General features: G+C 37.5%; 1 protein-coding gene across 4 annotated transcripts in view; it reads right to left on the bottom strand.

Annotated features, from left to right (window-relative positions):
- Positions 1-319: 319 nt before the first annotated feature.
- Positions 320-12,835, bottom strand: part of MAP3K7CL (MAP3K7 C-terminal like) — a 31,940-nt gene continuing 19,424 nt past the window's right edge. For 3 of the 4 annotated variants that reach the window (XM_065066075.1, XM_065066097.1, XM_005511395.3), the window contains 2 exons: positions 10,217-10,332; positions 320-1,495 (listed from right to left, as the gene is read on the bottom strand). In XM_065066075.1, coding sequence (XP_064922147.1) covers positions 1,315-1,495; positions 10,217-10,332 — 297 coding nt within the window. In that variant the 3' untranslated portion in view covers positions 320-1,314. Of the gene's footprint in view, positions 1,496-6,683; positions 7,136-10,216; positions 10,333-12,835 lie in introns of those variants that run through there. The other variant, XM_065066086.1, reaches the window with a different exon arrangement.

The following is a 12,835-nucleotide window of genomic DNA, read 5'->3' as shown; positions in this document are numbered from 1 at the left end:
GTAGTAGTTGTTAGCACAGAGAAATTCAGGGCAGCCTGAATTTTTTTGCCCCCTTTGCCGCTGGGATTACTGAGGAACGTTTTGGTGCCAAAAGACTTCCCCGGGAACATAAAATCCCATTTATATAACAGATGAGTGATAATAATCAAAGCGAAAGTTCTGGCGGGAATCTTAAGTTCATAGTTTTCAATTATGAAGACACATTTCAGTATTAATGACACATCAGGTTGAATTCCAGCCTCATGAAGATGCAACAAGCTACATCTGTCAAGCAGAGCTAAAAATAAAGGGTGATTTAAGAACATTCAGAACATAAAACGGCTTTTCTATATCTGTTTTTAATGAAAAAAATACTGTATGAACAGAAATGGAAGTATAACAAAGGATTTTCAACTGATCTAGGAAAATACAGGGATAAATAGAGCAAGTACAACTAATATTTTACTTCCAGGTTATTTGTATATCACAGAACTCCTGTCCCTACTTACAGCCACTTATGTTTCAAAACAGACAGGAAAATAAGAACAAAATATCCTCACAGTACTTTCACTGACATACTCTCAGTTGGAACTATGATGGTAGTATTCATATATTAATTTTTCATTTCTTGCATGCCAAAAAGTACAATAAAAGGACTCTCAAGCTATCTTTACACTTGAGGAAGGAAAGTTTGATCTCATCCATTTCCTTTTAATTTCATAACTTGCAAATTATTACTGGCAGTCCACTTGTTTGATAAAAAGTAATTATGTTACTTCAATTTTCAGCGTGCAATTTGTCAGATTTTATACAACAGTGTAAAGTTGACATGGTATAATAGAGTAGTTTTTACCCATGAGGAGATCTGTTTCAAGATAACTTCCAAACACTTTAGGCATGAGGAAAATAATTAAAAAAATCTTCTCCAAACTAAAATTAACATAGATGTATTCCATATATTAACAATGTCCCTGCTGTATGCCTTAGTATGGTCCAAATTCCCAACACAGAGACTATTTATATCATTTTCTGGTGTGTCCATATCTTCTTAAATTGGAAGAAATATGTTTAGAAAAGAAACCTGATCTACTAGAACATATAATGGGGATAGATTAACTTCAATTATGTTACTTGAAATAAAATATCCATTATATAATGGATGAAATATCCATTATATTAAGCTACTGGCTGGCAAGCATTAAATCAAATATAGACTTCTACATACTCTGTATCTGTAGTAAAGTATTATAACATATTAAACAGACCTTTATTTTAAAATCTCTTACAGCACAGGACCAATCCTGTATTAACTGCCTCACATAAGCTAGTTGAGAGTTATGAGGACCCCTGTCTTTTTTGGTACTGTATTCTGAGCTTTTCCAGTTGCTCTACACACTGTGTCTGGGCCAGCTTCAGTGTTCGGTTCTCCTCTGTCAGTTCTGCGTACTCCTTAGCCAGCTGAGCAGCATCCATGCTTTCTTTTTCCACTTGTTCCAGCCTGGCAATCAGCTCCTTTCTGGTGATTATGAAAAAAAAAAAAAAAAAAGAATTAAAAATGTCAGTATGCGAAAACTTGTTGTTGTTTGTTAGATTAATGCTGGTGGTTAGCATGGTATTACTTGAGCTCTTGTGAAACAAAGACCTAGAAAACTGATTTATTAGTGTCTTCCTTTTTCCTTTAAAAGACGAAGCTGCCAAAATCTCAGATAGGTCTAATGTTCAGTTATCAAACCTGCAAAATGCTGAGGACCTTCAAGTATCCCTGCCCCATCACTGGAGACATTCAAGGCCAGGCTGGACAGGGCTCTGAGCAACCTGATCTAGCTGAAGATGTCCCTGCTTATTGCAGGGGGTTGGACTAGATGACCTTTGAAGGTCCCTTCCAACTCAAACTATTCTATGATTCTGTGATCTCGAACTTCAGTAAGAGTTGAACATGTTCATGGGATAGAATCCCATGTTCCTGGAGATCACATGCTAGTATTTTGCATGAAGAATAACGATTTATTTTTCTCTCAATACCAAACATATTTGAAAGAGAGCGAGGGTTTTTTGTTCAGTTGGTTAGCATTATCAGTAAATTCTGTGAAGTACTCCTAGTTTCCTTTCCTCTGCTACAAAGAAAAAATGATTCTACAGGGTGTTTCAAAAGACAGACCTAATGTGAAATCACTACTGCTTTGAGATTGGGTTTGAAACACCCTATAGTAAATACTAGGCACATGAATCTGTACTACATATAATGTTTCTGTAATGTGTTTATGCTCAGACCTTAGCCCTGCTGCTGAGGAAGAGTGATAGAGATGCAAACCTGACCCCTCCTGGTCTTTTTAAGAGCAGACACAGGATGATTGAAGATGTTAATTCTTTCTGGATGCAGTCACACAGTGCCCTGTATTCCCCGAGCTGGAGTCTCCTGTATAGTATCAACTGAAATTACCTCAGCACAAGTTAAGATTAAAGAGATCTTAAAACAAAATGCACCGAAGGCATGAGTAACTCGCAGGGTATCTAATTGCTCTCCACTTAGTTACCCAGCAGGCCAGCCTGGCCTCTGCTTTTTTTCCCCTTTAAGTCAAATCATTCATTCACTCCTGTTACAGGAAGTCTCCTCTAAAAGGTTCTCAGTTCTTTTGATCATTCTATCACAGAGATTAGTTAATCTTCAACTGTTCATAGCCCTGTGACTTTATTTCTCAGTCACGTCAAAACAATGCTTGCAGATCAGCAGTGGGAAGATGTGATGCCTTCAAAGGGGACAGCTTTTACTGCAGTCCTTAAAGGAGCCCTGTTGTCGAGCTGGACCCGTGCTTTCAGACAGGAAATTCCTACAGATTAGTAATTTTATCACCACAGGTCAGAGTATTCATGAAATGTTAACATTTCAGTATTTGCTGATCACCTGCATTACTTATAGCTGCAAAGCTACCGCTTACAACAACAAAATCGTAAGCATCTGGATTTTGAAAAACTCTTCTGATCTGGCTTTCTTTTAGGATTGCTTTGATCTTCCTCTGCTTTTACTACAGCTTTCAGTAATAGCACAGTTTGCCCATGGTTTAGCTGGCTGTTTACAGACACAGCTACTGCAGTTCAAGGAGTCACAAGTTAGAAGAGACCCCTGGCACGCTTACTTCTCCCTACTGTGGTTCCCATATCAAAAAAAAAGGAGACAAGAGTTAGCAGAACATTTCAGCAATTGTAAATCACCCAAAAGTTGCAGTATATAGAAACCCTCCTGTAGCTAAATATGGCTTTGTGTTATACCACTGAGGTAATGCATAGCAGCTATGCTGCAGCAAAACCTTTTCTCTCTCTTTTCACCAGGTAAAAGTTATATTCAGTCGCGTCTTCAAGAGAAAATATCAAAAACATATTTTTTCAGCAAATTTCTATTAATATTTGGCACAATGTAGTTGTAAAAATTTCAAAAGCAGCAACACATTAACAGATTCATTTCTCTTTGCTCAGGCCATGCTAGATCAAATAATTTTCAAATGGGCCAAGATTAACTGATCTTGCTAGACAGTTCGATATTTCAGCTTCTATTAATGCAACCATAGGCCACAAAGGAGTAATTGCATGTATGCTTTAGAGATTGAGAAACTCATTTAGGGACAATGAGGTTTTACAGGTCCAGAGGCTTTAATCACTTTACTCTCTTAGGGCTTCCTATAGATCAGGGGTGTCAAACTCATTTTCACCGGGGGCCACATCGGTCTTGTGGTTGCCTTCAAAGGGCCAAATGTAATTTTAGGACTGCATAAATGTAAGAGTAATAACAGTCCTAAAATTACATTCAGCCCTTTGAAGGCAATCGTGAGGCCGATGTGGCCCCTGGTGAAAATGAGTTCGACACCCTCGCTCTAGAAGATTTTTGTCTCTTAGGACCAAAAGAGAGTTTCAGCAATATTTTTTTTTTGTAATTATTCTACTGGTGCAACGATTAACTGAAGGATTAAGTTAAGCTCTTTCAAATTACAGACTGCTGACTCAGAAGTGTTCCAAACAAATTAATTCAGAATCATTTTCCCTTACTTTCCTTACATTTACAAGGTTCTTAAAGGAAGATGCAGTAAATACACTAATAAGTAACCAGCATCTTAAAAGCAGGTAAACCTTTTCCAAGGGGACTTTTAGCACATGTAAAAGAGAGGTACTAACTACTCTATTTGGACTTGAGCCAGGAGTGGCACAGACAGAGAATGTGCAAACTCAGACAGCTCTGTTAATGAATGTCAGCTCCAATTTGATAAGATGAGGCTATGTGCAGGCATGGCTTTTGTGCTGCTCTCCAGTAATACTCAAACAGCACAGATAACTTCACCCCCCACTTCCCCCCCCCCTGCCCCAATTTAGCTTTGCTATTAAACAAAATATAAATGCATTAAAACTAAAATATATTCATGGCTGTAATCCACACTCTAGGACCTCCCTCGCAGAAAGCAGTTTCCTCGCACTGAGGTAGTAAAATTGCCCACTTCTGAGTCAGCAGAACCTACTTATTCCCTTCCCATCAGGATCAACACCTGTTTACAGGGTAGGGTGATGTTTCAGTCAAATACTGCCAGCCTGCCATAGAGATCTAAAATTAGAGTACCAGGGAATTGCTAAATGTTATGAATGGTGTGGTTTACGAAGCTCACAAAAGGATGAGGACAGTAACTAACATTTGCTTCTGATCTAATCCAGGATTTGAACTTAGCTTCCAGAGGTTAAAGAACACCATACTAAGCTCTTGCACCATCTAGCCTTTGTTATGGATGCTTAATAAACAGATCTAGCACTGTGTAATCTGTGTTTGCTGTGAATGGTTACCCTGAGCTTAAATATTAACAGCATTGATAAGGTATTTTCTAAAATGGCGCTGGGACACTCAAAGCTTTGAGACAATCTGTAATGTACACTTTAAGTGTTCTTTTTCAGGGAGAGGTTTGGGTGGGAAGGGAAGATGAGTGTGATTTGCATTATCACAAACGAATAAACCACAAGCCATACCACTGCAGGAGAGAAACTCAGTGTGGTCTTAAGGAAATTATTCCTTTTGCCCTGGCCTTAATGACTGACCATGCAGAAAACAGAGTGTCTTTACAGTAATAGTCACAATGAATAAATACCAAGAAAAGTGACAGACAAAGCAGGTAAATCTATCTGGAGATAAGTGTATTTGGAGATGGGCTAGACTCAAGGAAAACAGCTTCCACAGTGCAATGAGGCAGACTTGTCTTTCTCTCATTGTGAACAATGTGTTCAGGATCATGCATCGGTGGTACTACACATTTCTCGCCAGTTAACTGTGTCTGTGTCTTCTGGTGGTCATAAGGTCATTTACTCTTCCCATATCTGACATAGCTTTCATGTCAGGAGGAATCATCAGACCCTGTAAGGTAATTGCTATCTGAGGAGACTGCTTTTGTGTGTCCAAAGTCTTCTAATTAATTTTTAAAACAAAGAGACAGCATGTTGTAATGTAAATAAAAATATGTCTTGGATGCCAGCACATAAAAGGTCCATAAGTATTCACCACTGGAACAGGGCAAGTTGAAGTTTCTCTTTGTATCAGAAAAGCTGAAATTTACACTATTTGGCAGGTAACACGTATTTTGGATACATGTGAGATGACGAAAACTCAGGTCTAGAATGGGAAAATTATTAAGATAAAAGGTTGCCTTTATGGTTCACACCAATCTTCTTCTGCAGTACCTGAGAGTCTGAAGACTATTTGTCTCAACAGTCTTGGCAAAGACACTCCAGAAACAGTGTACCTGGAGAAACGGTCTGGAGTCGAGACCTTCGAAACAGTCCTGTGGTCATGAGAGCATGCTAAAGCATATGGAAAGATCCCGCAAAATTAAGCAGACACCTCCACGGCACATCTACTGTAATATGTGTAAAAGAAGGAAAAGAAATCATATCCATGGCAAAGAAAAGGAGTGATCCTAAACCAGGTGGTGATCAAATGATATTTTCTGGAGAGTTATATTAGAATTGCCTGGGGGAGGAAAAAGAGAAAACCAGACAGTGCTAAGAATATAAGAAATAGGTAGCAGCCGTGGCAACTCTAATATTTAACTACAAAATCCAAGGTCATTATCTAGTAATAGCAAAATAACAAGTGCTCAAAATAACCAGCCATCCCATCCCTTTCACCCAAACTTAGATACCCAAAACCATCTGTTATGGAAATACATGTGTGTTTCTGGAACATAAATTAAATTACATTCTGAGACCTAAATGTGGTGTGTTCTCACTTCCACACCCTTTTCCTTCTTTTCGATCATGTCTCCCATTCCAGAGTGATTTTGTCCCTTGTACTACATATTGCTGGCATAAATGGGAAGAATTTAAGTGAAGACAGCAAACAAAGCTATGATTGTTTATTTTAGAAAAAAAAAATCTACCTAATGTTCTTTTAAATTATTTCCATTTCTTGCTTTCATTTGTCTTTTTCCTGAGTAACTTCCTTTTCCCTTCTCATTTGCTTTGTCCTTTGATTTTCCTTTTTTTGAACCTGCAATCTCCCTTTCTCACATTTCCCATTTTCCTGTGAAATAGTTCTTGTCTTCTCTCCCACTTCCTTTCTCTTGCCTCTACATTCTGTACAAGAGAAAGGGACAAATAAGCTCTGATCTTCCCTTGATGAAAAGCAACCCTTGGCATTGCACACCACTGCCTTTCTATACTTCAGCCATACTAGATCTTCACGCTACAGTGAGAGATAAGCTAATCAGCACTAAAAGGCTTTGAAAAGTTGCAACAGAGCAGATATTTTTTACTGTTTTAAAACAACATTATTCAACTTTCTACTTCTTAAAAATGCCTCTTTTAGAAATATACCCACATGTATTATTACATGTAGAAAAGGTTACACTGAACTTTGGAGGTTGGAACAAAAATTGTTTAAAGCAGAATGAATACTATTCCAGTTTTTGTTTTACGAAAAAGCTCCAATACTTGTATGGACATTTATGTCAGATTAACTTAACATGATTTCTTCTTCCTAGCCAAAAAATCAATAGTATTTGCTCGATCCGTTTTGTGCGCTTGACAATCATTGTCTTCAGTATTCTCTGTGCAGAGTGTGCTCTCAGTAGGCACCGCAGGTGCAGGCACTGCCAGGTGGGACTTGACATTTGAATTCCATAGGTGCGTTGATCTGTGGAAAGGAAGATTGGAGCACTGGCAGCGGCGCCATCCAACAGCACTTTGGGTTGCCTTTGGTAACAATGTGTGCTGAAGAGCACTGCACAAATTGTTTGTTCCCATTACAAGGGATGAAACTCTGTCTATTTTATCAAAATAATATTTAAAAGAAATAGACAATGGGTAGCAGATGAATCAGGCAAATGAAATCTTTTATCTGAAAAGATAAAGACACCTGCAACAGGAGCAAATCTCAGAAAGCTGCAAACTCAATTTTTTCAATTTGATTGTAACTGCTTTTGAGCCTAAAAGCTATGCATCCCATCAGACTTTTTAGAAAACTCAAAGCATGCCACCCCAGCTGTTGTAATCCACTCTTATCCTTTTCATTCATCATATGCTACCCCATAAGCTTCCTTTAACTTTCAAAGTGTAACCGTAGAGAATGTTTTTAGATAAAAATCAGTGATCAATAGACCAAAATTCTCTTTTACTTTTTGCTTACTCCTTCACTTACACATTTACACTCCTTTTCTATCTAGTTTAAATAAAAATCAAGGCTGATGTGTTCAGGTTATATATGCTTACATGTGTGTAAAGGTGCATGTGTCCTAATACCTTTTTAATCCACCTTTCAATTTCAACCGAACTTCATGAAATGAAGAGGTGTCAGTTTCTGGAAGGTTTTATATAAAACCAGACTGCTGCAGAAAGGAAAGACACCTCAAAGGGGAATGGCAGTATCGTGAGACCTCCAAAATACTACAAAATGGAGAATCTACCTGGAGGGAGGAGTTGTGAGTAGTTTCCATCTGTAGAAAAAAGCTTCATTTGGAACTTGCAGCTTTTTAAACCTCAAAATCAAATAACCACAGTGCACCAGCCTGTAGGAAATTAAGCATCTTCAGTCCCAGTGCTTGTGGGACCGCTTCTTCAGATTAAGAGATTTGGAAGTTGGTGAAAGGTGCTGCGCTGATATTTATCATGCTTAGACATTTCACAGCTACACAGCATATTAATATCTCGGCCACAAATATGTAATTAGAAGGCACATAGGAATCACAACAATATAATTCTATTTGCTGCCTTGTTCAGCCACTCTTGTTTTCACATATGTTTACTGGGGCATTAAATCTTCTAACCACAGAAAGGTTCAGCAAATGTAGCAGTGGTGGAAGCTTCCTCACACTGTTCCGCTATTGACGTGCACTGGTGGAATGAAAGAGAATGCCAGCCTGAAGCTCCTTAATTCATCCAGGATAAATGCTGCTGAGAGGCTGACGTCTGAGCTCAGAGGTTGATTAGCATAATTTAGAGCTCAGGTAAACAATTTTGTGCATGTACCTGCTATTCCCAAGGAGTAAGGTATTTCTAATTCAGCTAGTACCACAGACTACATAAAACGAAACACATAAACAAAAATTCATTCAAACAGTATTTTTTTGCATTCTAGTAAATGCAAATTATATAGGTGTTTTCAGGGTCTCTAAGCTTACTTCTTAAATACGCATAACTGATTCAGGGATGTGTCAGTAATGGTAACACATTTATATTAGCAGACCCTAAAAACCAAATGATCTAAGGCTAGCTTTTGAGTTTATATGTCTGAAGTTAAGCACTTCAACAACCATTTAATATTTTATGTTCCCTTTGGGTTTTCAGAAAAGACAAACACATGTTTTCCTCGGAATTCACATGGTTGCTAAATACACATGTAAGCAGCTTATATCAGACAATCAACTTTGACAAATCATTGCAAAATTATTTTAATTACTTATCTTCTCTACATCTTTTAAAAATCACCAATTACTTTTGATTGGCCAAGTTTAACTGATGATTAATCAAATGCAAACACTGGGACAATGTGGTGTTAATCTCTTCTGGTTAGTTTTTCTTCTTTTTTAACTTTTGTGCCAGTATGTCAGCAACTGAGTGCCATACAGGTCCTGCAGTGGAAGGGGATTTGTAGGGGGAAACTTCAGCTAGTTCTGACACTTTAGGCAACAACTAACTATCTAGTGCCTGTAGCCATCAACTCCAATAAAGACAAGTCTCATTTTCTTACCCAGAATAGTCTGGATTCAAGGAGATCTTTGGTGTCTTACTTGTAAGATTACAAGTTTTCACCAGTTTCCCTCCCATCAGCTTGCTTCTGCAGCTGAAGACCACCATGGATGGACATTTGGCTGAACTGCATGGTCAGCTGTGCAAATACTGCTATGAAATGGATACAGTGGTCCACCTTCTACTCAAAGCCCACTCTGCAGCAGAGCTCTTTCTGTTCAAGCAACATTTGGAAGAAAAATGGTGTGGTCTTCATTTTCGCAAGGAGTCTCAGAGATCAACACTGAGGTAACTCTCCCTGAAGAAGGCAACACTGCTTGAAGTCACCTTCAGTGTGAATGTGCAAACAAAAAAGCATTTGAAAGAGAAAGTTCACTTAGCAGTAAGTGTTATTCCTTGGGGTTGGTTGTCTGTTAAAAGCTTCCACTACTCACCCTCTTTCCTCTTTATGAATTTATTTGTCAGGTTTCTTGTGGAAAAGGACCAAGAGTCACAGAAGGCACTTTGGCATTTAATAGTCATGCAAAGATGACAGAGGTGTGAGTATAGGCCATAGACAAGAAAAATAATTTTCTCCAGCTTATGCACTTTGGATATGTACACCTAAAATGTCAATGTACATAGAGACAATGCACCTCACAGGAAAATGTTTCCTAATATTGTCAAGTACTCTAAACCTAGCTGAGAATCCATTATGTTCTTCATGAAAGTATGTAAAGTGGAATTGAAAAAAATATCCCTAAAACTAAAAAGGGGACTCACATCAGATGAACTAGATTGTTATGTGATGTGGAGGTTGTCGGTGAAGGTTTTTAGGGATATCTATATAACTGAGAGCCCAGAATAATGACAACTCCATGTCCTTAGTGGCCCCAGATGATCCTATGGACAAATGTCCTAAGCGTTGTGCTGTACTGTAAGGGTCAGGCAGAATTATAACGTGAGAAAATATCATGTGAAACCCTCATGTTTAAAACAGGATTTTACAAAGAGATTATACAACAGTAAATACTTTGGGAAAGTTACTCACTTTCTTTCTTCCAGCAGAGCAATTTCTTTCTTGACCTCATGGTACTCTTCTGCTATTTTGCAGTGCTGTTTGTACACCTGCATAGATTCCTTAGAGTCATGACAAGGAGGCAGTGGCTATAAGAAAAGAAGAGAAAAAAAATATATATATATATATATACTGCTTTTGAATGAAATATTAGGAAAAAACATATATTTTGAAAGATACAATATTTATCTTAATCCCTGTGAGAATACTTAAAGAATTCCCCCACACACTGCCCCACCTAACTGCAAGATACAGCCAAATATTCCTAGTGATGGCCTTCCATGGAAAGGAAAAAACCACTTCCTTGCTTAGGAATATGCATAAACCTCCAAACCTTGTCAGGATTTTCTGAACTTTCCTTGTCAATTTTGCAAAGTATCCCTAAAGATTGTTCAAAGAAAGATTTTTCCCTTATCACTGTATTTTTCAGCTACAGTAATATACAAATGCTAAAGTTGATGCATTTGTCAGACCTATAAAATACATAAGCACATTTTCACTGCAGAAACTGCAGCACTGAGCAGAAGGATCAATTGAGTGCAGACAAGCTCTTACTCTCCAATTCCGAAGGAATGGAAAGTCACAGCAAGCTGTTGACTAAACACTCTTATCTTCATAGATGCAATGCTTATTACAATTTATTACTAAATGGCACAGGACCATGAACCAGGAGACTGGGGCTGATTCTGCTGGACTCAACAGGAGTTTTACTGCCGACCCCAGTGTAGCCAAGATTTCATGATGGGTTCTATCCCAGCAATGCCTCAAGCTGCAAGTCATTTGCTCAAGATCATACTCAAGTTTCTCCGCATGTCTGTTTCTTGTAAAAGAAGGAGATACATGTAGTTAGCAGAAATGTTATAAAGCGGCTCTATTTGCAAAGTGTGTGTGATAGTGACAGCAGAACAATCAAACAAACAAACAAATCAAACAGACAAAAAAGACAAGATGAAGGCAAAAACACTGTACCTCCTAGCCTAAATATCAATATTATTGCAGTAAGATTTTGATTTCTTTTTTAATGTACACTGGAGGCAATAAATATAACAAATGAAACCATGCTGTCTTGGGATTCCTTATATGAATTTCAATGAAGATATTGAAAATACAGTTCGCTTGAATGTCAGTGCTTTTTGTTCCTTAAAAGGAATGTGACTTAATTCAGGCTTCAGGCTTGACTGTCACATTTTGACTATAATACTTTCAGGAAGTGTAGTATTTTTAAGCTATTAGCCATGAATCAATTGACTGTAAATGAACTCCAAATAGCATGCTTGAGCCACCTGTTTGAAGCAAAAGGAAGCACTTAAAATAGTTCCATTACTGTCCAGTTAAAGAACATCCCATTGCCTTTTATAATATAAGTAGATTATTTTTTATTTCTTGTCTTACTTTTACTCTTCTCTGTAGTATACTATTCCTTCAATTCAGTTGTTAGGAAAAGAAAAACACAGGTCTTCAGACTTTTCCTACTTATGATCTTGTAAACCTTTGCTTTAGATAAACTGGAAATTTAAATTTTACTAAATGTATTCAGAAACGAAGATTAAAAACACTTTTATTCAGGAGGTGGGATAATCTGACTTCAGATGTACCCCAATGCAGAGATATAACTAATGTATGGACCCTGAAAGTACTTGTAGGTGGTACATGGGTCATTTTAAAATAGACATTTGATTTCCATGTTTTAAAAGTAAAAATGCGGTGGTAGGATTATTTCACAGCACATAGATTTATTCTCACTGAGCTCAGAGAATCTGGGACCCCAGGGAAAGGGCAGTTCGTGACTTGATGGATTTGGTGGCTAGGAAAGGGCTTTTAATTGCATTTCAATGTGGATGAGCAATAGCACCATTCATATAGCCACCCAAATAATAAGCATAAATTTAACAAGACAGAATATAGAAGTCTCAGCGCTCTAACCCAAGAATGCAAGGGTGAGCCAAAGTAGCATCTCTGGTATCTATGGGAGATCAGCAAACAACAAATGCGTCACAATAAAACAATTTTGAACAGTACCCAGGAGGAAAGTCCCCAAGCAATGATACTTCAAAAGAAAGAAAAAAAAAAAGGCAAACAAGAAACAACTTGCTTTTGCTTCCAACTTAGTTTCTGCAAATCTAGCTTGTTTAAACCATTTTAAAAATTAAAGCAGCATTCAGTTTCTATATTCCATCTTCCCACTCAAAAGATATATATAGAGAGCTAAAAATTATCTAGCCATGCTGAGACTTAGTATCTAATTCCCACTTAGGACCAGTTGCTGATTTTCAAACCCCTTCCTATCATTGTTTCCTCTTCAGTGCCATTTTTTCTTACATTAAGATTTTATCACTCAAACTGGCAACAAAAGATAAAATCAGTTTACTAGTATTCTGTTCATACAATTCTTTTTAATTTTGTCTGATGCTATTAAGCACTATATCGATAACTTTTTAAATTTCTGAGTGTATTTTGACTTTAAAATTGAAAATTATGTTTTTATATTACTAGATGGCTGGACAATTTAGTTTGCTCTTTTGTAATTTTGAAATTTAAAAGAAAGGTTTTAGAGATAGTACCCACACTGTCCATGAGTAATTTCTGGCCATT

This window comes from Columba livia, chromosome 1, assembly GCF_036013475.1.
Source record: "Columba livia isolate bColLiv1 breed racing homer chromosome 1, bColLiv1.pat.W.v2, whole genome shotgun sequence".
Taxonomy (NCBI): Eukaryota; Metazoa; Chordata; class Aves; order Columbiformes; family Columbidae; genus Columba; species Columba livia.
This window is presented reverse-complemented; position numbering and strand designations above follow the sequence as displayed.